The sequence below is a fragment of the Nannospalax galili genome, unplaced genomic scaffold (assembly GCF_000622305.1).
Source record: "Nannospalax galili isolate Female #2095 unplaced genomic scaffold, S.galili_v1.0 scaffold456, whole genome shotgun sequence".
NCBI lineage: Eukaryota > Metazoa > Chordata > Mammalia > Rodentia > Spalacidae > Nannospalax > Nannospalax galili.
Window position 1 is genome coordinate 667,141 of NW_008337055.1, and position 24,823 is coordinate 691,963.

General features: G+C 47.1%; 4 protein-coding genes, 1 long non-coding RNA gene and 1 pseudogene across 7 annotated transcripts in view; 4 read left to right on the plus strand and 2 right to left on the minus strand.

Moving 5' to 3' along the window:
• The window catches only part of LOC103733126 (histone H2B type 1-A), a 352,787-nt gene that overhangs the window by 148,079 nt on the left and 179,885 nt on the right, over positions 1 to 24,823 (minus strand). The window lies entirely within an intron of this gene.
• On the plus strand, positions 269 to 1,232 carry LOC103733118 (histone H3). The gene has a single exon (XM_008831887.3). It carries the CDS (start codon positions 509 to 511, stop codon positions 917 to 919), a length of 411 nt encoding a protein of 136 aa, XP_008830109.1. The 5' UTR covers positions 269 to 508; the 3' UTR covers positions 920 to 1,232.
• LOC103733119 (histone H4) lies at positions 4,974 to 5,365 on the plus strand. Its single transcript, XM_008831888.3, has one exon. The coding sequence runs from the start codon at positions 4,988 to 4,990 to the stop codon at positions 5,297 to 5,299; it is 312 nt and encodes a 103-aa protein (XP_008830110.1). The 5' UTR covers positions 4,974 to 4,987; the 3' UTR covers positions 5,300 to 5,365.
• LOC103733122 lies at positions 9,203 to 11,209 on the minus strand (annotated as a pseudogene). Its single transcript, XR_607221.3, has 2 exons — positions 10,784 to 11,209; positions 9,203 to 10,124 (listed from the first exon to the last, which is right to left on the minus strand). The product of XR_607221.3 is annotated as a histone H3-like (transcript).
• On the plus strand, positions 11,331 to 19,470 carry LOC115070161. Its single transcript, XR_003849364.1, has 3 exons — positions 11,331 to 11,417; positions 18,076 to 18,197; positions 19,386 to 19,470. It is a non-coding gene; the product is annotated as an uncharacterized LOC115070161 (long non-coding RNA).
• On the plus strand, positions 12,727 to 13,679 carry LOC103733120 (histone H1.1). The gene has a single exon (XM_008831889.3). The coding sequence runs from the start codon at positions 12,757 to 12,759 to the stop codon at positions 13,393 to 13,395; it is 639 nt and encodes a 212-aa protein (XP_008830111.1). The 5' UTR covers positions 12,727 to 12,756; the 3' UTR covers positions 13,396 to 13,679.

Sequence of the window (24,823 nt, forward strand, 5' to 3'; positions counted from 1 at the left end):
TGAAAGCTATGGATACAGAACGGTAATTAATATCCACTTGTCCAGTACACAAGGATACCCGTCTGTTAGCCCCAGTTGCACAAGCATCAGACTCTGAAGTATTGTCCGACCTGCGTTGCCTGAAGGCCAGAGAGCTAATAGGTATCAAAATGACATTAACTTTGCCACGCCCCAAAGATACAGCTTCAGTCTAAACAGCACTGTGACCCCTTGAATTACATTCTCCTTTGGCCTGAGTAAGATTACTGTGCAGAGTGTCCACAGCGGCTAGTGGAGAAAGGGCAGATAAAAGGAGGGGAGGCCAGCGATGGGGAAGAGGGCGCTGGGCTCCTCCGCCATCCCGAAAGCAGCTCTTGAGGAGGGGGGCGGAGCAGAGACGGACCAATCCGGTAAAAGCGCGGGTCCTTTTGAATGTTAGCAGGTCCAATGGCTGCCGGTCGGACGGTATAAAGGCCGCAGGGTTCGGCGCGGGGCACTGCAGTCTCCGCGGACTCTCCTTGTTGTGAGCATGGCGCGCACGAAGCAGACGGCCCGCAAGTCCACCGGCGGCAAGGCCCCGCGCAAGCAGCTGGCTACCAAGGCCGCCCGCAAGAGCGCGCCGGCCACCGGCGGCGTGAAGAAGCCGCACCGCTACCGGCCCGGCACCGTGGCGCTGCGCGAGATCCGGCGCTACCAGAAGTCCACCGAGCTGCTGATCCGCAAGCTGCCGTTCCAGCGCCTGGTGCGCGAGATCGCGCAGGACTTCAAGACCGACCTGCGCTTCCAGAGCTCGGCCGTGATGGCGCTGCAGGAGGCCAGCGAGGCCTACCTGGTGGGGCTGTTCGAGGACACCAACCTGTGCGCCATCCACGCCAAGCGCGTCACCATCATGCCCAAGGACATCCAGCTGGCGCGCCGCATCCGCGGGGAGAGGGCGTAAACTGCTACGAGAGTGATCGCTGAACCCAAAGGCTCTTTTCAGAGCCACCCAAGTTTTCCTACGAAAGAAGCTGTGATGCATTCAATTTATTTACATGATACCTTCAATAAGCTCAAGGGGTTGCCAACTTTGGGTAGACAGGTTTTCATGTATCTAGATTTGGGCACCAGTTCCCTAGTTTACAGATATTTCAGGCTGCATCACGTCTGTAACTAGTAAGTCTTTTGTCAAATTTCTTTACTAAGTGTAGATGTGTGCTGTTTTTTTCTCCTGGCTGCCGCTGAAGGGTTTCAACACAGACAATGATGGGTGTAGTCCCAAAGAAATAAAAGTGCACCACTAATTGGGACTTGTTTGTTTTGAAACTAAATGAGCTACATCAGCTCGAGGATGGAAGCCACTTATTCTAGACCTATTTTCCTATCCCTAATATTCTTCCTATACCTAAATTCTTAATATGTGCAGTAATCATATAATTGCTGATAGGTGAATTGATAAACCATGCTAAAAATTATTTGGACAACTAACTACCTAGATTTAAGTTGAACTGGGTAGTTTAATTGGACTTGTGTACCAGGGTGTTCTTCCTTTAGGTTTGCAAAACCGTATTTTCTAAGTAATGAAAATGAATCTTGGTGGCTCAGGCCTGCAATCCCAGCTAGCCCACAGGTAATGGCTGCCAGGATCACTGCCTGGGTTAGAGAATCAGTCCAAGGCCAGCCTGGATAATTAAGCAAGACCTCCTCTCAGTGAAATTTAAAAAATGCTGCTGGTATATATAGGTCAGAGGGAGAGAGCCCTTGCTTAGCATGAGTGAGCCCTAGATTCAATCCTCAGTAAAGCGTGGGATGCTCAACCAGCTAAGGGCCTAGCACTTCCATGTACTGGTTTTAGCTGTGCTGGCATTGATGTACAGTGCTTTACTTTATCCTTAATATAATTTCTTCATCTGTAAGAAATAAGTGTTTTGGGTACAGGTCCTGACAGGCAGCAAAGAAAAAGCAAAAGTCCCTGTTACTCTCTGAGTCCGGTTTTCACAGTTTTAACTCGGCCTGGCTCTTTTCACAAGCTCCATCACGTTTCCTGCTGCAATGGCAGGTAAAGGAGATTCTGGGTTCAGTTTTCATTTACTTAAGGCTTTCAAGAGAAATATACAGTGTCTACAAAAGGAAAAAAAAAAAAGCACCTATTTAGAGTACTAATCCTACTGTGTGTGGCTCTCAGGGGCAGCACAGTGCAATTTGAGGAAAGCCTGCTCAGGTTAGTGTTACAATGTCATCTCGGACAAATCAGTCTGTCCATGTGAAAAATGGGGTCAACAACAATCCACCTTCCAGGATGGTGATTAGGATATGATATGACTTTCTGACCCCATGCCGAGTACATTTTTTCTGAGTTGCATATTGCTTACCTTTATACACTTTTAATTTTTAAATTTTTTAAAAAATTTATGTGTATGAGTGTATTGCCTGCATATGAGTGTATTGCCTGCATGTAAGAGCACCCATGTTGTGTTAATGCCTTTAGGGGTCAGAAGAGGGCATAGAATTCCCCTGGAACTGGAGTTAAGAAAAGATGTTAGCTGCCACGTAGGAGCTGGAAATCAAACCCAGATCATCTGCAAGAGCAGCCAAGGCTCAACTGCTGAGGGATATCTCCAGCCCCCAAATTAAAGTTTTTTAATAACCCAAACTTTCGCTTTTTAAATTCCTTTTAACTCGGCATTTCTTAACTGCATATAGTTTAGAAATAAAATTTCAGCATGTATTTTAAAATTAAGAAATTCAAGCCTTTTTTGTTTAAAAAGCAGAACTAATGTTCTGACTGCCCTTTTTCCTCCTCCCACAGAAAGAAAGCAACATTCTTCAGAGGGTCTTTTCAGGTAGGTATACAAACACAGGCATTCTCACAATAGCTAAGAGGAACTTGCATTTTGTTAAAATGGTATTTTCCTTTCGCCTCCTCCCATAGCTTACATTCCCACAAGTCTCTTTATTCAACTCATTACAAATACACTTAGTTTTTGTAACTTCTTTGGGTTTTCATTTGTTTTTGGTATTTTGTTGCCTTGTCTCATAAACCTTATATAAAATCTATAATGCCAAATCATTCTGAGGCCCAGATGGAGGATTTAATAGGGTATTATCTTGGCATAATTGGACACATGGTACGCATTAAATGTTAGTTGTTGCAAGGTCTTCCATTAAACAGGATTTTCTCATGCAGGTGCCACAGAGTGATAGTATTTCCAGGCTGAAATTACAATTACTGATCTAGGGGACAACAGCAGTCTTTGTTAGAAAGAGTGTGAAAAGTTCAAGGTTTGCAGAGGACAGGAATAAGTCATACTCAGGATGGACTGTTTACACTTACAATTTAGCAGTAAAAACATATACAGGGGCCCAAGCCTGTAACCCCTGGTCTCAGGAGCCTGAGGCATGGGTAACTCACTCAGACCCTTCATGGAAAAGAAAGAAAGAAAGAAGAAAGAAAGGAGGGAAGGAGGGAGGGAGGGAGGGAGGGAGGGAGGACAGAGAGACAGAAGTTAACAGTAGGCCTCTCAAGCTATCCAGTAGGAGAGATTTCCTGATTGATGAGTGCTTTACAAGGATAGACCTTGACTGAGGTCTATAGCTATTCGGTCCAGCCACATTTTAAGCTTGGTCTAAGAAGTTGGGATGTGATTTTCAGCACCCAAAGGGAAACAGGACAAAAAGAATTTTTGAGCAATAATATCTAAAGTTTCACACATGAAATGCAAAACAGAATTTTTCAGCATAATGTTCTTTATTACATGCCGTGATTTTAAGAAGTCCTCCCTAACAAACATATTTGACCTTATGGGGAGCTCAGGGAGTTTCCTAATTCTAGAAAAGTATTAAAATTGTAACAGGTAAACATGTTATATAGTGCTTCTTTGAAACAATCTCTTGTCTACTGTTCTAATTGCATTACCCAGTTCTCACAAAAATACTGGTATCATTAGCACCCTAGTTCTACAGGTGAAAACACGAAGTGGAAACCTGACAGTTCACATAGCCTAATCCCTCTTTTTGAATGAGAATATACACTTCCACTTGTGGCAAAATCCCTTCGCGGCTTCTCCAGGTCTTGATCAGGCCCTGCAGATTAAGAGTACAGAGATTTAGCCATCTTAAAGCCTTAATAAAATGAGAACCCAAAGAACCATTTAATTGATTACGTGGGGGACTGGGCAAAGAAGTGTCGATTTGACAAAGCAACGGGCTTTGCGCCCTGCTGACAAGGGTTATTTAACAAAGCAATGACACTTGCACCTCTCCTCCCCAATTCCTGACCTTGATAAAAATTTTCTACCAGTGTAGGAGGGCGTCTGTCATGTGGTATGGTGGCCCGGCTTTTAATTCCAGCACTCAGGAGTCAGAGGCATCCAGATTATCTGTGAGATGAGGCCAGCCTGGTCTATAGAGCGAGTTCCAGGCCAGTTTTGGGCTGCAGGGAAAACCTGTCTCAAAAAGACCCAAAACAGAGAGATTCGGAGGTTAAGGGCACTGGCTGCTCTTGCAGAGGACCTGGGTTCGATTTACATCACCCACATGGCAGCTAACAATCACCCATAACTCCAGTTCTAGTGGATCCATCGTCCTCTTCCGACCTCTGGGCATTGCACGACTGAGGTGACTCATACTTGTAGGCAATACACTCATACACGTAAAGTTAGAAGTATTTTTTGAAAGACCACGTGTTTGGGGGGCACCTGGTGTTTTCTAAGCTTCTATAACAAAATATTCTAGAACGGTTTATTTTTCACTCTAATTGCTGCGCCATTGAATCTGAGCCCTTAGTAAGATTTTTAGATATACTGTTGATTATAGTGCAAAGGTGGGACGGTTAAACCTCCAGGGATTAAAAGGAGTGAGCGGTGCCTAGTTCATTCAGTCACCGCCCCCAAATGGGCGAGGCAAAGCCTTCAGTTGCAGACTGTCCCTGCCCACTCGGGGTTCTCAATCAGGTCCGACTTCAGGTCTATAATTCTCTGTGGCTGTGAAAGCGCGGTTACTCACCTCCTAAAGCTTTTAGCTTCTGAACATGTCCGGTCGCGGCAAGGGCGGGAAGGGCCTGGGCAAGGGCGGCGCCAAGCGCCACCGCAAAGTCCTGCGCGACAACATCCAGGGCATCACCAAGCCCGCCATCCGGCGCCTGGCCCGGCGCGGCGGCGTCAAGCGCATCTCCGGCCTCATCTACGAGGAGACCCGCGGGGTGCTGAAGGTCTTCCTGGAGAACGTGATCCGCGACGCCGTCACCTACACGGAGCACGCCAAGCGCAAGACGGTCACGGCCATGGACGTGGTCTACGCGCTCAAGCGCCAGGGCCGCACGCTCTACGGCTTCGGCGGCTGATGAGCTCAGACCGCTGTCCCCACAAAGGCCCTTTTCAGGGCCGCCACCTGCTCCCGGAGGAGCTGTGCATTGTCAGGGGCGTCGGCTGGTGTTCTCCGAATGTCCTGCTTGTGACGGGGCGAGGCGCAAGTGCGGATTGCTGTGTCCCGGGTCAGGTTGCTATTGCTTGGGTGATTGCCCCCTTTCCCGGGTAGTGTTGGTCCCTTGTGCAGGTTATTTGCAAAGAGAAAACCAGCTTTGACTGGAGTTCAGAGCTTCGGTCGGCCGGGCGTACAGGGGCCCCTGTCGCTTAAGCGGACCACGCCAGGTACTCAGGAGTGCTTACAAGCAGGGTAGTCTTACATGGCCGCCTTCCACGGCCCTTCTCCCGGCTGCCAGTTGGATTTTCCTGATGGTTTTTGCTGTGTGACGTCACCCATTGCCTGGCGTTAAAGGCACATTTCTCCCCAGGCTGGGGACCCTAGAGCTTCCTGTGTGAGGGGATTTCGAAACTTCTCACTTAGCAGACAAATCAGCGTTTTAGCTTTCTCGGACTCCCAGGTCCCCACAAAGTCTAACCTGGAAGGAAATGAGCAAGCAGTGGGGTCTCCCCGGCTTGGCCTTCCTTTTCTGCTTCTAAACCGAAAGAGCAGTTGGTCTTTTAAAAAGAAGGGTTCGAAGTTTGGTTATTTACACCTGCAGCCTGGCTATGGAGGCTGAAGGAGGATTGTAAACTGCAGGCTGGCCTCGGTTGCCTAGTGGATGGGTTTAGTAGGGGTGTCCTTGAAGCTGTCCTTCACGAGTTGTCTAATGAAACTTAGATAACATTCAGAACCTAAACAAAATACACTGTAATAATGAGTGGTTGGAGGGGTCCGAGGGTCATCCAAGGAAGTAACATTTCTATCCAGAAAATAGAGCACCACACAGCCTTACTACAGTGGCATAGGTCTGTCATTCCAGAAACAGATGCAGGAGCTGAAATTTAAGGCCAGCCTGGGGTACCTAGTGAGAGTCTCAGAAAAAGAAAATTGAGAAAATTGTACTCCACTATGCCTTGTTCTATGCCATCTCAGCTCTCAGACCCCTTCATTGACTTTGCTATGCCTGTCTAGTTCCACTAATGTGCTCTTGAAATTATGTTTGTTCAGTAGAACTCCATGGACTAGCTGTCAAGCCAGGTGCACGTGTAGCAGGGCCAAAGTCTATGACCCTGGACCTTCCAGCCGTTTCTCAACACTGCAGCAAGAACAATTACTTTAAAAATCATGTGTGTGTGTGTGTGTGTGTGTGTGTATGAATGCATTGCCTGCATGCATGCCCCTGTCATGCAGTACCCAACAGGGCTTAGGATATGCTGGAACCAGAGTTAAGGACGGTGTTAGCCACCTTGTGGTGCTGGGAATTGAACCTGGGTCCTCTGTAAAAGCAACCAGTGCTCTTAACCACTAAGCCATCTCTCCAGCCCCGGAAGTAGTTACTTCTAAAGATGTCCATCTTCTCACTGATGAGGAAAAGTTGTATAACTTTCCATATAGTCTTTTAAGTTTAGATTGTTTTTCAGTTTTTCTTTGTTTTACTTACTAGGTAGATGTCTAGAAATGCAGCCCTGTGGTGCTCAGACATGTTATACTGCTAGGTGATGTGTGCATTACCCTGAGATGTTTTATTACTCTGCACTAATGCCTTGAAGCTTTATGATGTTTAGCAGTCATCATGTCTGACTACAGATAGGATGTAAGTTAAAGGAATGGAAAGTTCACCAAATGATATGATGAGACACCTGGCCCAATTAGATTAGGAAGAGTGTAGCTCAAATGTGTCAGAAATCCAAACGTTGCTGGTGATACATGATTTTGTAAACTGAAAGGACCGTTTGACAAGGTTCCAGCCCAAATAGGCTAACCTAGCTGTAGGTCAAAAGGACAGCAGATGTCTTGACCGGCACCTGGGATATCTACTTTAAAAACTATGCTGGCCAAGTGAACTCAATAAGGAACTACCTGAGATAACATGGCCCATCATGAAAAGAAACACAGGGCCCAGGTGCTAACCATAAAAATGATGATGTAAAATTGACTATAAAATCTTCATCTGTACTACAGATTGGGGCCCCAGAATCTAATTATCTGTGATCTGCAACATCTTAACTATGACCTTGAAGTTCAGTCATTTGGCCTATAGACTCTGTAAGGCAGCTCTCCCTCCCTCCCTCCCTCCCTCCCTCTGTTCACAGAATCCAGTGTCCTTATCACAGCACACACATTTTCCTGAGTTGGAGGGCTTCCTCAGCATGGAGGCCTAACTCTTGGCAGGTCTCGGGCAAAGCCAGATGGTGTGGCCCTAGCAGATCCTGACTCCATTGACCTCTTTTCTCATCACATTTCTTTTGCTATTTCTGGAATGAATAAAATATTCCTTTCCTGTCATCAGAGACTCTATATGTATTTTTCCTACATTGTATGCCTGGCTATCAACCTTTCTTCATTCAGGCCTGTTCAAATCCCCACTTATCATGCTGAACTGGTCATTTGTAAAATGCTATTTTACCTGCAACAATATTTTAAAAAACCGTGTGTGTGTGTGTGTGTGTGTGTGTGTGTGCGTGACGCCTGTAGACTAGAATATAATTCCTTGAAAAGTGGGTGCTTTATTGTGTCCTTGTATCTCTATCATTAAAATGGAGCCACTGACACCTCAGAGTTTGCAGAGATTATTAGTTTGTTTTCTTTTCTTTTTTCTAAATTATTATTTTTGTGTGTGTGACCATGTAGGTGGGTATCTGTGTATATGTGTGTATGCACTTTCCATGGTGCATTTGTAGAGGTCAGAGGACAACTTGGGGGAGTTGGTTCTTTCCTTCTGTTTTATGTCCCAGGTTGAATTTGGGTTGTCAGGCTTGGCAGCAAACAGTGTCACCACCATTAACCTGAAACATGATAGTTTGCTCTCCATCTTAAGAGGTAATACAGATTTGCAAATCCAGGGCTGGCTGAGGCTTCCATTCAAACCCAAGGTGGGCATGACCAAGGTGAAAGCACCTGCCAAAGGCAGGTCGGGCTAGCTAGTATGGCAACCACATCTCCCACTTATGAGGTCTGAACCCACAGATCTCTACACTCAAGAGGAGTGAGTTCAAATTTGCTCTCCAGGATCTCAAGGAGGACAACAGGATCCACATGGTATGCCAGTAATAAACCCCTCCGAAGGAACAGGGTAAAAAGAATGAAATGATCACCCTCACTACAGTTTTGCTCACTGATCTATTCCTGAAACCTTCCAGTATGCAGCTGTGACTTTCTCCATTGGCTTAAAATAGAGTATGTTGAACATTTTCATTGTTCCCTAAGAAATTTTGGTTGGAAAATAGGAAAAAAAAAAAAAAAATCAAGGAGAGTCACTCAAAACTACTAGGCTAAGGGTTCAAATCACTCCCTTATAAAATGATGACAAAAGGAAGGAAAAAAAGGAATAAAATAAAATGTAAAATATAAAACCACAAAGTGCCGAGCTGGGCCAATTCAGGGATACATACCAGTAATCCTAGCACTTGGGAGGTGGAGGTAGGAGGATCAAAGGTTCTAGACCAGCCTTGAGACCCTACTTTATGCAAAACAAGCCAAATTAGCCTAGTGGAGAAATGTTTTAACACTCTTAGGAGTCAGGTTTTCCCTAGCAGCCTTCTCCAGCCTGGTTCTAATCTGTACTGCCTGAACAGAGGACTAGATCAGATACTTATTCCTCAAATGGCTGCACTAAATCCTAACTTTGCACAGGAATGCATCCAGCGACCAGCACCTGCCTCAGCTACTCGGCGACCGAAATGGGAGCTGTATGTTTACACAGCACAAAAGGTCTACCCCTCAGATGGATTTTAGTGCACTTACACAGTAGTGCAAACATCACAACCAGTTTTAGGTCATTTCCAACACCAAGTCTATTCTGTAAAGGAGAAAAACAAGACTTAACAGTGCAAAGCTGAGCCCTAAGCCCCCTTTTCTCTCCCCAAACCTGGGCGCCACTTCAAGCAGAAATCTGGTTTCTTTCTTTTCAGTTCTGCACGCTGCACATGGTCGGGGGACATCTGGAGTCTTCGATTCTACCTTGCAGCGAACGAGTTCTTTTCCTCCATTTCACCTGGACTTGCAGCCACTTTCTAACCCCTCCGGCTTGCCTCCAGACAATCAGAAGACAGGTCACTGGTTCCAACTGGCTGCAGAAAGGGCTAGCTCAAGGGAAAGTTTTGTTCATTCCCAGTAGGAAACTTCACAAGTTTTCCCCAATGTAATCTTAACCCAGCGACGGGGTCAGATACTTACATGGGCTTTGAGCTCATCTGGGTCGGACTTCGCACTTTCTCAGCCTTTGCGCCCTTGGTTGAGCTACATAGGCACCGCACACCACATCTAAGGCCATATGTAAGTATTACCGCTCATGTATTGAGTATGTGGGCGGCCCTGAGAAGGGCCTTTGGGTCAAAAAATTAGGAAAAAACAAACTAATAAATCTGGCATCTTAGCCGCCGAAGCCGTAGAGCGTGCGGCCCTGGCGCTTGAGCGCGTAGACCACGTCCATGGCCGTGACCGTCTTGCGCTTGGCGTGCTCCGTGTAGGTGACGGCGTCGCGGATCACGTTCTCCAGGAAGACCTTCAGCACCCCGCGGGTCTCCTCGTAGATGAGGCCGGAGATGCGCTTGACGCCGCCGCGCCGGGCCAGGCGCCGGATGGCGGGCTTGGTGATGCCCTGGATGTTGTCGCGCAGGACTTTGCGGTGGCGCTTGGCGCCGCCCTTGCCGAGGCCCTTCCCGCCCTTGCCGCGTCCAGACATGCTTTAGCAACTACGGAAACTAAAGCGAGTGAGAAGGGAGAGTGGGTCCCTATATATCCGCTTCCCTTTGTCCCCGCCCCACAGACGCCGAGAAAGATTTCCCGCCGGCGGGAAAAGTGACGCAGCACGCCCCGCCCTCAAGCCCTACCTAGGCTTCTGGGCCGGGGCATGCAGCCTTACAATTTCAAATATACATACATAACATACATACACACACACACGCACACAAACCTTCCAGTTTGCTTTCCTAGACTTAAATTTTAATACCCGATAAACCAGGCGGGTATTTACACCCGTTTGTCGAGGATTGCATTGTAACTGGCCCGTAAGTGTATCCCCAAGGTTGGGGTAGAATTCACTTTGCGCCCCTTCCTTGGTGCAAGGACTACGGACTGGTGACCAGAGACACTGAGGTTCAGCCCACGTTTGTGTATTTTCTGCAGGTAACAGAGGCTCTGGGAATTCTCTGGCCCCTCGTCATGGGCAACTTCTGAACACAATGGAGTGTAGCATTTCAGAGAGCCACTATTTTACAGCCACTTTACTTGAAATTGTAGGTGGCTCTGAAAAGAGCCTTTGGGGTTAGGAAGGAGAGTTCACGCCCTCTCCCCACGGATGCGGCGCGCCAGCTGGATGTCCTTGGGCATGATGGTGACGCGCTTGGCGTGGATGGCGCACAGGTTGGTGTCCTCGAACAGCCCCACCAGGTAGGCCTCGCTGGCCTCCTGCAGCGCCATCACGGCCGAGCTCTGGAAGCGCAGGTCGGTCTTGAAGTCTTGCGCGATCTCGCGCACCAGGCGCTGGAACGGCAGCTTACGGATCAGCAGCTCGGTGGACTTTTGGTAGCGCCGGATCTCGCGCAGCGCCACGGTGCCGGGCCGGTAGCGGTGCGGCTTCTTCACGCCGCCGGTGGCCGGGGCGCTCTTGCGGGCGGCCTTGGTAGCCAGCTGCTTGCGCGGGGCCTTGCCGCCGGTGGACTTGCGGGCCGTCTGCTTCGTACGTGCCATTGCAAAGAGAAACTACAAGACCTGGCTACAATTGGCCAAATGACAACTGCGTGTGCCTTACTACTATTTATAGTAGCCACCGTGTACTGATTGGATGAAAAGAATGTTCAACTGTGACGCTTCAGACTCTGATTGGTCCGTCTTTGCAGCCCCCATTGTGCAGTCATCCTGGCTACCGTAGCCCATGGCGGCTGCTCAGCCCCTGTCCGGTACCTCTGCGCCCTTCTGCGGGACCGATGCCGCCCTTGGGAAGCAGGCAGGAAACGCCCCAAACCAGCGGGAGACCAGCGGGAAAAGAACCATCTGTAAGTGCGGACGAGCAATCTCCTTCTTGAAATGTAGATTGTGGCTCTGCAGCGATGCTGGCCCAAACTCTAGTTTTGATTGGCTAACTCTGTTTTCCTAAGTAGCCAACAAGAAAGCGTATCTACAACTCCTCATTTGCATGCAGCAGCTCCATTTTTTTTTTTTTTTTTTTCTATAGCCTTACCAAAAACAAAGGCCAGGACCATCCATTGGATAAAGTAGTACAAACAATTCAGGTCAAGCCATTCTAAATATTTCTGCATTAAGAAGCTGCGTTTGGTTAGTTTATATTCTTATATTTTATAATCGATTATCCTTCAACTATAAATGCGTAAATCTATTTCAACATTCTTGGTCAGAAATTACTCGACACATGAAAAATTTTAACAAGATGGGCAGATAGGAGCTAACACCTTTACTTATTTCGTATTCTCTTTAAAAGAAATGAGGCAAAATTTGTTTTCTAAGGCTGTTGCGGACTTACTTGAAAATCACACGCGCGGGAATGAGCCGTCGTGGCTCTCCATGGCTTTCCAGAGCAATAGGATTCTGGAGTTCAGTAGCGTTTTAAAGCTTTTGACCGAATCTGCAATCATTAACTACGCCGGTGCTTATAGGCACGGTTAAAGGGAGATTGCTCTTAAGTGTTAGGCCACGGGTATCACCTTATATTTTCTTAAGAAAGTGGATGTAAACTCTAAACTCGTGACAATGTGGGAAATTTTCCTCCACCTAGCATTTATTTAGCACCTCTGACAGGCTCTAGTGTTGCAAGAGGGGACGGAGCGGACACACAGTGGCGATGTTATCTGCGGTTAATAAATTCTGGAACCCTTCACATTTCATTCTTTGACTAACACCTGAAAAGTGACTTACAAAGATATTCAGTGCTGCAGGAACCAGTTCTGCGTTTGCAAACAAGGTCTGCAGCTTCGCTTTCCATCCAGAACCAGAGCAACCTAGTACTTATTTCCCTGATAAGCTGCAAGGAACATCTAAGGGGTTCTGACTTAGCCATTCACCCCGTCACAAACCCAGCTGGTTTGGGGGATACCTGCAGGAAAGCACCGCGTCACCCTGCTGTGTTTGAAATCCTAACCCCATATAAACTGCGCTCAAGGAGAGGAGGAGCCGGGCAATGGCAGCTGCATTCTGGGACCGGGAGCGCACAAGTCCGAGGGGCGGGGCTTCAGGACCTAGGGGCGGGGCTTCGCGTGGGGCGGGCACTCACGTGCACCAATCACAGCACGGCCCCGCTCTATAAATAGGCTGTGCTGGGCTTGCGTCGTTCTCCTGCTCTTCGCCTTGTTGGTTGTTTGTTCAGCTTTTCCATCCAACATGTCTGAGACTCCGCCTGTCGCTCAGCCCACGTCCGCTGCTCCCGAGAAGCCCGCGGCCGTAAAGAAGCCTAAGAAGCCCGCCAAGGCGGCCACTAAGAAGAAGCCCGCGGGCCCCTCGGTGTCCGAGCTCATCGTCCACGCCGTCTCCACCTCCAAGGAGCGCAGCGGCGTGTCCCTGGCCGCGCTCAAGAAGGCGCTGGCGGCCGCGGGCTACGACGTGGAGAAGAACAACAGCCGCATCAAGCTGGGGCTCAAGAGCCTGGTGAGCAAGGGCACCCTGGTGCAGACCAAGGGCACCGGTGCCGCCGGCTCCTTCAAGCTCAACAAGAAGGCGGAGGCCAAGCCGACCACCAGCAAGGTGTCGGCCAAGGCCAAGACCCCCAGCGCTGCCAAAAAGCCCAAGAAGACTGCGGGGGCCTCGGCCAAGAAGGCTGTCAAGACTCCCAAGAAGCCTAAGAAGCCCGCTGTCTCCAAGAAGGCCGCCAAGAGCCCCAAGAAGCCCAAGGTGGTGAAGGCCAAGAAGGTGGCCAAGAGCCCCGCCAAGCCGAAGGCTGTGAAGCCCAAGGCGGCGAAGGCCAAGGTGACCAAGCCCAAGACGGCTGCGAAGCCCAAGAAGGCGGCGCCCAAGAAGAAGTGAACAGTTGGAGGCTTCTCTTCAGTGACCCAACGGCTCTTTTCAGAGCCACCTACACAAGTCTGAGAAAGGGCTGGACACGGGCTTGCTGTGCGCAGTCACGTGGCGAAGCATTCTGGGGCAATCGGGGCTAGATCTGGGATGGTGCACTCGGTTATCGCTTGGTTAGGCCTGCGCTTAGCGCATATGGTTATGCTTGCAAGGCTACCGCAACAGGCTTAGGATGGAAAGCTCCGAGTCCGAAGGGTGGAGCTGCCCTCCGTGAAGTGGGGCTGGTGCCCTGTGGGTCTTGCGCAGCTGTTTATAATTTGGGTGTGGGTTAGGCTTGGAGGGCGTGGTCCACAGCTGATAAGTTTAGTTGCAATACAATACTGGCGCTCAAACTTGCAGGAAGGTTAAATGCTTGGAAAGTAGTTTCTTGGCGTGGACTGATGTTTAGCTTACAGGATTTGTGGTCCTGGTGATCAACCTCATTCGCTACTGGAGGGTTTCACAGGCCGCCTTTATTTAGCTTTTGCAAGGTTTGAACCGATACACCTCAGCCTCCCAAGTGCTTCTCAGTGGGCCAGCACAGCTGCACATAAGTTCTTTCAGTATTTGTTTTTTGTATTAGAATTTTTTAGTATTTAGTATTTTTTAGTATTTTCTAGGTTATTTCTGTCTCCCCACTGCATCCTCTGAAATCCATGGTACAGATGTCCTATCTTGCCCCTCCCCCAAACTAGCATTCATATTTTTTAGTTCAGTTTGGGGGGGTCATTTATTTTAGCAACGTTTCTTTATGGGGGGGGGTGTCACACGCTGGAGGGAAAGGGGCATCTAGTAGGACTTTTTTCCAGGGGACTGAATTTGGGTCTTCAGGTTTAATAGCAGGCACATGAACCAGTCCTGGTATCTTGCTGCCCTGAATTCATTCTCCCCTCCCCCTCCCCCCATGCATTTGGCCTTATATGTGAATGGTTGTTTTCCACTTAGTTGCTGACTGACGAAAACAATATACCCATTTAAACATCTTACTTTTTCCTTTCAACAAACCCTTTAGAAAATCAAGTCTTGCACAGGCCAAACACAGGGGAGGCAGAGGCAAGAGGATCCTGAGTTCCAGGTTAGCCGAGTTCCAGGTCAGCCTAGTCAGGAGAGCTTGTCTCAAAAATAAATAAAATAAAATAAATAAAAATAAAACAGTAAAACAGCATAAGGGATGGATGGAGGGTTGTGGTCTTTGTTTTGTTACCAAAAATGCCTTGGGTGAAACCACATAGTCTATTCATCAGTTAATCTTTGATAAGCACTAAGCAGTTTTTAGTTACCTTGCTAAATATGGTGTGACTAATGGTCACTATAGGGTATATTTTACACTTCAGTAGGTCTTGACATCCCAAGAACACTTCATACTTCCATTCCCCAGGCGTAGAAACTTCTGCTACCTTCTGTGTGGTCTGCTAGTCTAAAGGACCAGGCTGGCCTCAGACTCACAGAACTCTGCCTGCCTCTACCTCCTGAGTGCTGGGATTAAAGGGATATGCCACCGTGCCATGCCCATTATTAATGTATGCATTTTTAGTTTCTTTTTATTCTCAATTTTTTTTTAATGATTTCTAGCTTTCATTCATATGTTGATACAGTTTTAATTCAGTGTTTTTTTTAAATGTTAGGCCCTCAAATACCATGTGGCTGAAAGACTAAACGTAGAGACTGAAACTTGCTTTTCTGAGCTGTCTCTGAGGGAGAAGCTTCGTGCAGTGGTGGAAATCACAACGCTGTTGTTAGTCTGCGAGACTGCCAGTCTAATAAGGACCCACCTGTGTCAAAAGCTGCTGTTGGACCAAAGGGGTGGACATGTGAGGGTGGTTTCCTGGTTTGACAGCATGGCCTTGACAAGAACAGTCCCTGGGGAGTGGAGCTATACATTTGAGTCTTTAGCATTATGGGTTTCTATTTTATTCACCTATTTTTGGTTTTGGTGGGGGTTTTTGGTTTTGTTTTGTTTTGTTTTGGTCTTTTTGAGGCAGGGTCTTCCTGTAGACCCAGATGGCCTTGAACTCACAGGCCTTCTGCCTGCCTCTGCCTCCTGAGTGCTGGAATTAAAGGGCAACACTACATCCAGCTTTTATTTGCTTATTTTTATTTTATGTGAGGAGTTATTTGCCTGCATGTACGTAAGAGTACCAGGCCCAAAGAGGGCATTGGATCCCCTGGAACTGGACAGTTATTAGCTGCTAAATTGTTGCTGGGAACTGAACCCATGTCCTTAGCAAGAGCAGTCAGTGCTCTTAACCAGTGATCCATTTCTCCAGCCCCTAAAAAATTATTTTAAAAAATTTACTTAAATGATTGATATGGATTCTAACCTTTGGGAAACTTTTTTCTTTACAATACCAGGGATTGAACCCAGAGCCTGGTGCACATCAAGCAAGCACTCGCCATGGAGATAGAGCCCCATCTCCTTATTCATCTTTATTATCTTTTAGTATTTGTTATTTACTATACTGCAAAGAAAGCCACATCTGTGTCTATATTGATTTTGAGACGGGATCTGCTAAACTGCTTAGACTGGTCTTGAACTCACTCTGCAGCTCAGGCAGCACTGGAACATGGGATCCTGTTGCCCCCAGCTCTGGAGTAGCTGGGATTGCATGTACCCTGCACCTCCAAGTGCAGCTTTACACATCTTTTTAAGGCAAACAGGCTCCGAGGGGATGCATGGGTCTGTAGAAGCGGGCTGCCTTGGCGGGAACAAAGACAGCTTCTCTCTATCACCTACCACTTTCCATTTCTTTAAATATCTGAAGCAACATGTCAGTCTCCTCTGGGAACTTGCCCATAGCTCGTGACATAAAGAAGTCAAAAAACTTTAAAGGTCTGGAGAGATGGCTTAGTGGTTCAGTGCTTCCTGCTCTTACAGAGGACCCAGGTTTGGTTTCCTGCACCCACATCTTGGCAGCTCACAACCACCTCCAGCTTCGGAGGATACACTGCCCTACAGACACCCATACTCACATGCACAGACAGAGACAGACACACAGACACACAATTAAAAATACAATAAAATCATATTTCAAAAAAATCAGAAACATAGGCTGGAGAGATGACTCAGCAATTAAGAGCACTGGCTGCTTTTGCAGAGGACCTGGGTTCGATTCCCAGTACCCACATGACACTAACAACTATCCTTAACTCCAGAGGGGATCCTACACCCTCTTCTGACCTTCTTGGGTATTGCGTGACATGGCTGCACTTACTTACACACATGCACGCAATACACTTGTACACATAAAATAAAAATAAATATGAAAAAGAATCAGAAAGAAATAAAGGGACTGGTTGAGTCTGCATAGTTCCGTTACACGTGTGGAGCGATGCATTGAGGAGCGGTTCCACTTAAAGTCTTTCACAGCATTGTTTTAGGTGCAGACCAGCTGCAGGGCCAGCCATCACCACAGCTGGACTCTGGTTTATACCTCCATCACCTGGGCACTGCCCCTGCCTCAGTTCCCCGTAGACCTCAGAGCCTGGAGAAGCAGCTGCTGGAGGAGCAGGCCAATCAGAAGCTCCAGAAATGAAGCCTTGCTGCGGACTGGGGTCTGCAGGGTAGGGGTTCCCATCCCCACTCCCCCAGGACTCTCCATCGACCACCTGGAGCCCTGATGGTGCAAGAGCCCATCTCATTAATAGCTGGAATTCAGTTGTGAAGTCTCACATGAGAACGAAACATGGCAAACATCTTTTTATTTTATTTATTTAAGCTAGCAAAAGGATGGGTTTCATTATAGCCCTTACATACATGTCAATAATTCACTGTTTTAATTCATTCGTTCTCCCATCCTCCCCAGGCTCCTCTTGCTGGTCCCTTTCATCCCTCCCCCCAAGCAACCCACCTAAAGCTTTCCTGCCTGAGGGATCATTTTCTCTTTTCCTCTCCCTCAAGATTTTTCCTTTCTGATCACCTCCTCCAACACATCCAAATCCAAATCTAGTTCCAACATACAAGAAAACACGCAGTATCTCTCCGAGACTTTTATTTTGGTTAACATCGTTTCCATCTCTATCCACTGACCAACTTCTTTACTTAGGGGAAGTAAACTCCCTACCATGTCCTTGCAGAACCTGAACCTGTTGTCTTAAATTGTGAGTGACTGTGGAAAACAGTAGCTTAAGTTGCCTTGCAGCTCAGAGTGGCTTCTGAGTTGCAGGCCTGTGGGGATGTTTGGACCCCACTGCTGAGCCAGCCCATAGGGAAGAAGGCAACTGGTTCCCTCTCTCCCCAAGCTGGGGTACTGACTCCAGTCTAGTACTGTGGCCTAGAGGCAATGATCATAGAGCCTTGGCCACCTCCAAGACTCAGAAGAGACACTGTGTGAGATGAAATCACTCAATGGTAAGGCAGCTGACGTCTGAGGGAAAGACAGGGTTCAAATGCCTGTGGGATTGTTAGGCAGTGGTGTTATTTTAGGTGGGCACGGTGGCGCACAGCTGTAGTCCCAGCACTTGGGAGGTGGAGGCAGGAGGATCAGGTGTTCAAGATAATCCTTAGCTACTTAGTTTGGGGAGACAGGGAGAGAGAATGAGCAGGCAATCATATGGTCCAGAAAGTCCTATATATGAACATGTTTTCTGATCGTTCTATGATTTAGTGAAAGTTCATCAATTCTGTTATAATACCTTTTTTCCTGTCCTCAGCAGGAACCCCACACTGCTCCAAAACACCACTGGAGGAAATGGAGACAGGAGGAAGGGGTTTGTGTTCATCCCCACCCGGCTGAGATAATCAGAAGTGGACAGCGAGCTGGCTAGCCCACAGAAAGGTGAAAAGAGTATTTTAACCTCCACTTACTATCATTAATGGACCCATACAATTCAGGGTCTGACCTATCAATCAGGGTCACATCACCTGGGGATGAACTCCCTGACTTGTTCAAAGAAAGCATCAATATTAAAAGTTGTGTTGGGGGCCAGAGAGATGGCTCAGCAATTAAGAGCACTGACTACTCTTGCAGAGGACCTGGGTTCGATTCCCAGCACCCACATGGCAGCTAACAACTGTCCATAACTCTGGTTCCAGGGGAATACAAAGCCCTCTTCTGACCTCTGTGGAATTGCATGACACAGGTGCACTCACATACATGCAGGAAATACACTCATATACATAAAATAAAAATAATAATTTTTTTTTTAAAACTGTGTTGGTACTGAAGAGATGACTCTGGTTAAGAGCACTGGCCACTCTTGCAGAGGACTCAGGTTTGATTCGCAGCACCCACACGGCACTAACCACCCCCTATCCCCACTTGCGTGTAACTCCAGTTCCAGAGTAATCCATCATCTTTTTCTGACCTCCATAGGCATTGTACATCATGGGTACACTTACACACATGCAAGCAATATACTCATACATGTAAAATAATAATTTTTTAAAGGGTATTCATAGTAAGCTCCTGCTGAAATCGCAAAGCTCTAGCTGACTGTTGCTTTACCCTGTGCCCAGCCAATTCCCACTACAGCCAGCCAGGTAGCCAGATAGTACATCCAGGTAGCACATCCTCCCTCCCATCCTAACCAAAACTTTTTCCTAACTGAAAACCTCTTTGTTAATTGACCTGCCCCTGGTCTAGTGTAACTATGGTGATCTGATGTAACTATGGTTACTGGCTTTGCCCCTGGCATGATGTAACTGTGTTTTTTTTTTAAGCTTTACAAACCCTGTCCTGCTACTCCTCAGGGTTGAGAGTTCTTTAGGGCATTAGCCCCCTCTCTTACAGCCAGCTAATTAAGGACTCCTGATTCAACCCAAGACTGCGTGGCTTTGAGGTGGACAAAAAGGGTAACCACAGTGCATTTCCAGTCCTGTCCCTATGAACAGGAACAACCAGTAGTTAGTCACCTTACGATTCTTCCTCTGGACATAGGAGCTGTACAGTGTCTTGAGTCATCTGATATTTCAAATTTCGAAAGGGGTATTTTAATTTATTGAGGTCTACTTGTTTGAAATATAGGGGTCTACATACATATGCTCTTATATACAAAACGATGACTCTGGTGTCCCGAAGGAAAGAAAAATAAAAGCAACAGCAAGAACAGTGGCCATTTTGGTTTCTCATCCTTCTACGGAGTTGGAAGACACCAGCAGGGTTCCGTCCTCCCTCACACACAGAGATGTGTGACAGACATCAAACAAAGTGGGGGCCCCCCCATCATCCCCCAAGAAATACTGAAAAATCAAAGCTCTGAACCTACAAGAGGGAGAGAGAGAAAATAGATAATTGTCACTATCATTTTGTTTTCACCGAAGCTGACCATGTGTAGTAGTTGTGGGTTTTCTGTCAATCATTTCAATGCACATTTAGTGAACGTTCGCTCAGTTCAACATTGTTCAAAGTATCCTTACAGAAACTTACCCAAGACACCATACTCAGAATTCAGAGGAAGTTATTTTTAATTATTCAAGGGCCTCAGACTGGGCTACCTGCACCAGAGAAACTGAGGGTCCGACCAGAAATGCACACTGATGGAATATGTGAATTGCAGAAGAGCCACAAGCCTCATTAGGGAAAGCTGTAAATCCCTTAAAGTGTCTAACTGGCCCTAACTTGGCAGCCTGGCCTTGCTCAAGCCTTATCAACTGGTCACTCCCTGAACTGAGAGAGAGACTGTTTGTGGAGCCCACCTGTCTCCTTTAGTGCTATAGATAACTCACCCTCCTGTCTGAGAAAATAGACCTTCAAGGACACCAGACCCTGGCACGGAGTTAACTCTTGCAGCTGTGTGCAGGAAAGTTCCTATATAAAACCAGCCTGCTCCCCCTTCAGAGTGCAGATAATCATTCTTGGAGCAGAAGAGCTGCCAGCCCTTTGCTGAGCTTCCTGAATCAATCAGGGGAGCACATTCCTTCCCTGTTGCAGGTCTGGCTCTGACTCTTATTTCTAAACTCTAAGCTCCTTCCTTTTTCTGCCCTCCTAAATCTAACACATACAGGTATTTACAGGATTTTTCATGCCATCCCTTGGCAGTAATCATATTGGTGGATATGAGCTTTCCAATACAGAAGTATATGTGCCCCTTTACAAAGAAGCAGATATTTGGGGGCAAATGTAGGGTAACTTTCCGGTAATATGCTAATGCCAGTACAGTCTTAGCTATTTTAACAAATAAGACACATTGCGGCAAGTGCTTCCTGAAAGACCACTGCAAGAGGCAGCATCGCAAGGCACTCACAGACTGTGGTTTCTGTGATTGTCTGCCTTGTCTTGGTGGGCTGATTGTCTGTCTTGATTATGGTGGGCTGTACTGGGGTCCAGAGCAACACTGACTAAAAAACAACAACAACAACAAAAAAAAAAACACAAAGACAAAAAAACAACCAAATAGTCTTTGAGGATCTGGAGCTATAATACTTTTCAAAAATAATCCGTGTTCAGATATTGGCATGATTTCTCCCTTGCTATGAAACTTTAGCTATATACCTAAAAAGTGGAAATAATCGTGTTTAATGTAGATGGTGGTGAGGAGAATTGAGTGAGAGTGAGTTAGTGTCTGCCTCACACTCAGTAAATTCCTGGGCATGGTACATAATACCTTCAGTGCCTTCAACTTTATCACCAGCACTGAGGGTCACTTAGACATGCCAAGCATCAGAACTATATGGAGTTAATCTAGCTACTGTCCTGCCCAAAGCTGTTTTCAAATGCAGAATTTCAGGAATTGTGACACTGTGGGACAGAAAGGAACCCTTCCTGTCCATGTTCATAACTACATATAATACTGGAAAAAAATCCTATACAAACGCTATAAATAGTAAATCCAGTTTTACACATAATTATGTACGTCTATATTACATATGATACCACATGTTATAATACAACGTATGTTTTATGCCTTGTATGTATATATTAAATAACATAAAAATTAGCATTTACTATTCCAGGTCAAGTTATTTATGTTATTTATGATACATAATATATGTTATATCAATACACTCTGTTCATATTATATATGACAATGAAATTTTTTCTTATATATTTATGGGCGCGCAGGTTTCGCGGAGCACCAGCTGCTGGCTGGCGCCTGTCTCTCGCACGCCGCTGGGGCGGGTCCCACGCGCCGCGTTGCTGAGGGTCTCCGCGGCTACTGGATGCTGGCGACTCTACTGGTCACTGCGCTTCCAGGTGTGTTCCATTCCAATCTTGCGGGCACTCCCTCTAAGTTCGAGATCCGTCGGCCACCGGGTCACGAGGGGAGGTGCGGAACGGCGAAAGCAGGGTCTTCGCGAGTCGTTGTTTACAAAGGGACAGCCCCCTCTGGAGAGACTGAATCGTAGGCAGTAAGACACAGAACTCAGCTCAGTCAGACTCCGTGGTACAGCTCCTTTATTCAGTGACTCAGCTCGGCTCCAGGTCTTAGTGATTCAGCTCCGATTAATTAAGGGAAACCAGGATATTTATAGTGTGGAGGCAGTGGCAAAAGCCTTAGTTGATAGGTGCTTTGTAGGATGCCCCATTTACATGTGGTGGTGGGCTTCCACCAGGCTGCCAGACATCGCCTGATTATCACACAGGAAAAACCTGGAAGTTTCATGCCGGAGGACATGTATCTGTAACGGGCACTTCAAAAGGTGAGTCAGGAAGAGAGTAGGAAGGCGCCCAGCTGAGAAAGGGAGTCTCTGCTTATGAACGCCGAGCCAGCTTGTGGCTATCCGGATATGTAGAGACTGCTACCTTAGACAGCAGGGGTCCCCAACATATATTGACACTATCATTGACTCCACCTAACTCACTGATAGATAAAATTCACTGCCCACAGGTGACTGAGCATTTTGGAAACAAAATTTACAGACTTTCAAGGAAAATTATCTACCTAAATTCTGAAACTATGCAAACCAAAACCCAGAATGAAAGCATAGCCAGCCATTGAAAAAAACCAGAAAATACTGGCTACAGCAGGCTTTCAGGATCCATAAGGAAAGAACTCATGGAAACATCCTGAATCTACAGGAATCACAGAAGCCTTGAAGGGCTAAAGGCCATACAGGAAGGTTGGGGTAGGGGCGAGGGCAGGGATCAACTTCACTAGTGAAACTCCAGAAATTTAACTCCATAATTGTCATTTGAAACCCGTTGCATGGGCAAAAATGATCAATTATAAACAATCATTTAGGGAGCTATAGGGCAGTGGTGTTCTGATGCTGCAGGCCCTGGGTAAATAGGTGTTATTATGACATCTGTGGAATCTAGCAACATCAGAACACGGGTTCCTTACCTCAGCTTCAAATAGTCTCACATCAGTACACTTCAGCCTTGACTACTGTTGCAGATGGACTGAGCTGTGGCCAGCTACAGGCTCTCCCTATTGGTGTTCACACCTATGAATTCCCTCCCTCTAAGTGGGGTCAGGGCCTGAGAATCACTGGGATGAACAAAACCTGGCACCAGTGGCAGGCTGTCACTTCTACGGCCACATTTAAGTGTTCAAGACTCTGTCTTGCTGAGCAGATGCCCCAGAATCTCTCTCAGTGCATTTTCAAGAAATAATTGACCATGTCTGGAGCCCATATGTACGGAGCTGAGGGCAGGCTCCAGCTAGCAAGACACAGGAAGCCGGGCCTAAGCCCTAAAACCAGCAGGGGCTGAAATCTACCAGCAATGAAAGTAGAAATAGAGTCTACATGGACTAGCCTCTGGCCGGGAACACACCCAGGCCAACACCTTAACTGCAGCCTTATGAGGCCTTAAACAAAAGGCCCACCAAGACTATCCCCAGGGTCCTGACTCACAAAAACTGTGAGATGAGATATATGGGTTATTTGAAGTCATTAAATTAGTGGTAAATTCTTGGCAGCATTAGATAAGTAACAGTTACCAAATGATTTTAGGGCAGTTCCAATTTTTCAGCCAATGAGTCATGGTAAAACTTTCCTCTGACAAGTAAGGGTTGCCTCTAATCTCAACACCCAGGAGGCTGAAACAGGAGGGTCCCCAGGTCAAGGCCAGCCCAGGCTCCATAGCCATGTGTGGAGAGCCACAGCCTCCGCTGCCATTACAAGATGGCGCCGGTATCCGGACCTTCTTAAAAGTAAACATCCTGCCACACCCATAAGGGGCGTGCACAAGAGCCTGCTTTCCCCCGCCTCCTCCCGTGGCGTGATCTCCAGCAACCAATCCGCTTCTTATGCTCTCCAGCAAGGTCAAGGCCAGCCCAGGCTCCATAGCCATGTGCTGTAAGTTTTAGCCCAGCCAAGGCTATGCAGAAAAACCCAATCTCAAAACAACAACAAAAACCAAACCAAAGTCCCAAACAAACAACGACGACAACAACAACAAAAAGCAAATACCAAACAACCTAGAATATTCTTTGCCTAGAGGCTTTTGAATGCCATAATTATGGTTGAGAATGTGGAAATGTGGCGCACATTGACGGACAGACGCAGGCAGGACGCTTGGCCATGTTTCTAACATGTTCGTTCACTCAGACGAGTCCCTAAAATCATTTCAGGCATGCATAATGCTTTGCTAAACGCTGCTTTAAGAATCAGAATTATTAATAAATACTGTGTGTCAGTTTTCTCATCACTGTGACCAAATGCCTGACAGCAAGCAACATAAGGGCTTTATCTTGGCTCACGGCTCACAAGAACACAGTCCACCCTGCAGGAAGGCATGGTGTTGGGAGCGGCCTGCTCACTGGCACTGGCCAGGAGGCAGAGGAAGGCTAGGCTTGCTTTTCCCCTTTTTGTTGAGGCCAAGACTAGCACATGGGATGATCCCTTATACATCCAGAGTGCGTTTTCCCTCTGTAGTTAAATATCTCCAGAAACAACCTTACAGACATACCCAGAGCCTCACGAATGCTCTAGGTGTTTATTTGGGGTGGAGGTTGCTTTTGTTTTGGGACAGGGTCTCCCTGTAGCCCCAGCTACCCTGGAACTCTATGTAGACCAGGCTGGCCTTGATCTCACAGAGATCAGCCCATCCCAACTAGTGGGATTAAAGGCCTACATCATTGTCCTCCTCTCTGGGTGTTTATTAACCCATTAGGCCGACAACAAAATGAACCGTGTCACACTGTAATCATCTCAAATACCAGGATGTGTCCTCGAGTGTTCACCAGACACTATGCTGCATTGCACTATTCGCACTGTTGATGGTGTTAATTTCCGTTGCAGAACCCTGCTGTTAAGGTCAGCTCCTTTCTCAGCAGGGGCTTCCTGCCTGACTTACCTGGAAAGTGCCTCCAAGCACGGATGCCTGACCTTATTTGGAACATGACCTTTGGCATAGTTACCTGGAGTAAAAACTGCCCCCAGGTTTTTCTATATGATAATTAGGCATTGCCCTATAGCCAGATGATAGGATCCCCCTACTACATGTAAATAAAGCATACTATGAGCACCTATCAGCTGAAGCTTTGGCTGCTGCCTCCACACTATATTTTCCCTAAC

Bases quoted from the DNA above. Each gene is read 5' to 3' on its own strand.
- LOC103733119 (XM_008831888.3), top strand. From the start codon at position 4,988: ATGTCCGGTCGCGGCAAGGGCGGGAAGGGCCTGGGCAAGGGCGGCGCC.
- LOC103733118 (XM_008831887.3), top strand. From the start codon at position 509: ATGGCGCGCACGAAGCAGACGGCCCGCAAGTCCACCGGCGGCAAGGCC.
- LOC103733120 (XM_008831889.3), top strand. From the start codon at position 12,757: ATGTCTGAGACTCCGCCTGTCGCTCAGCCCACGTCCGCTGCTCCCGAG.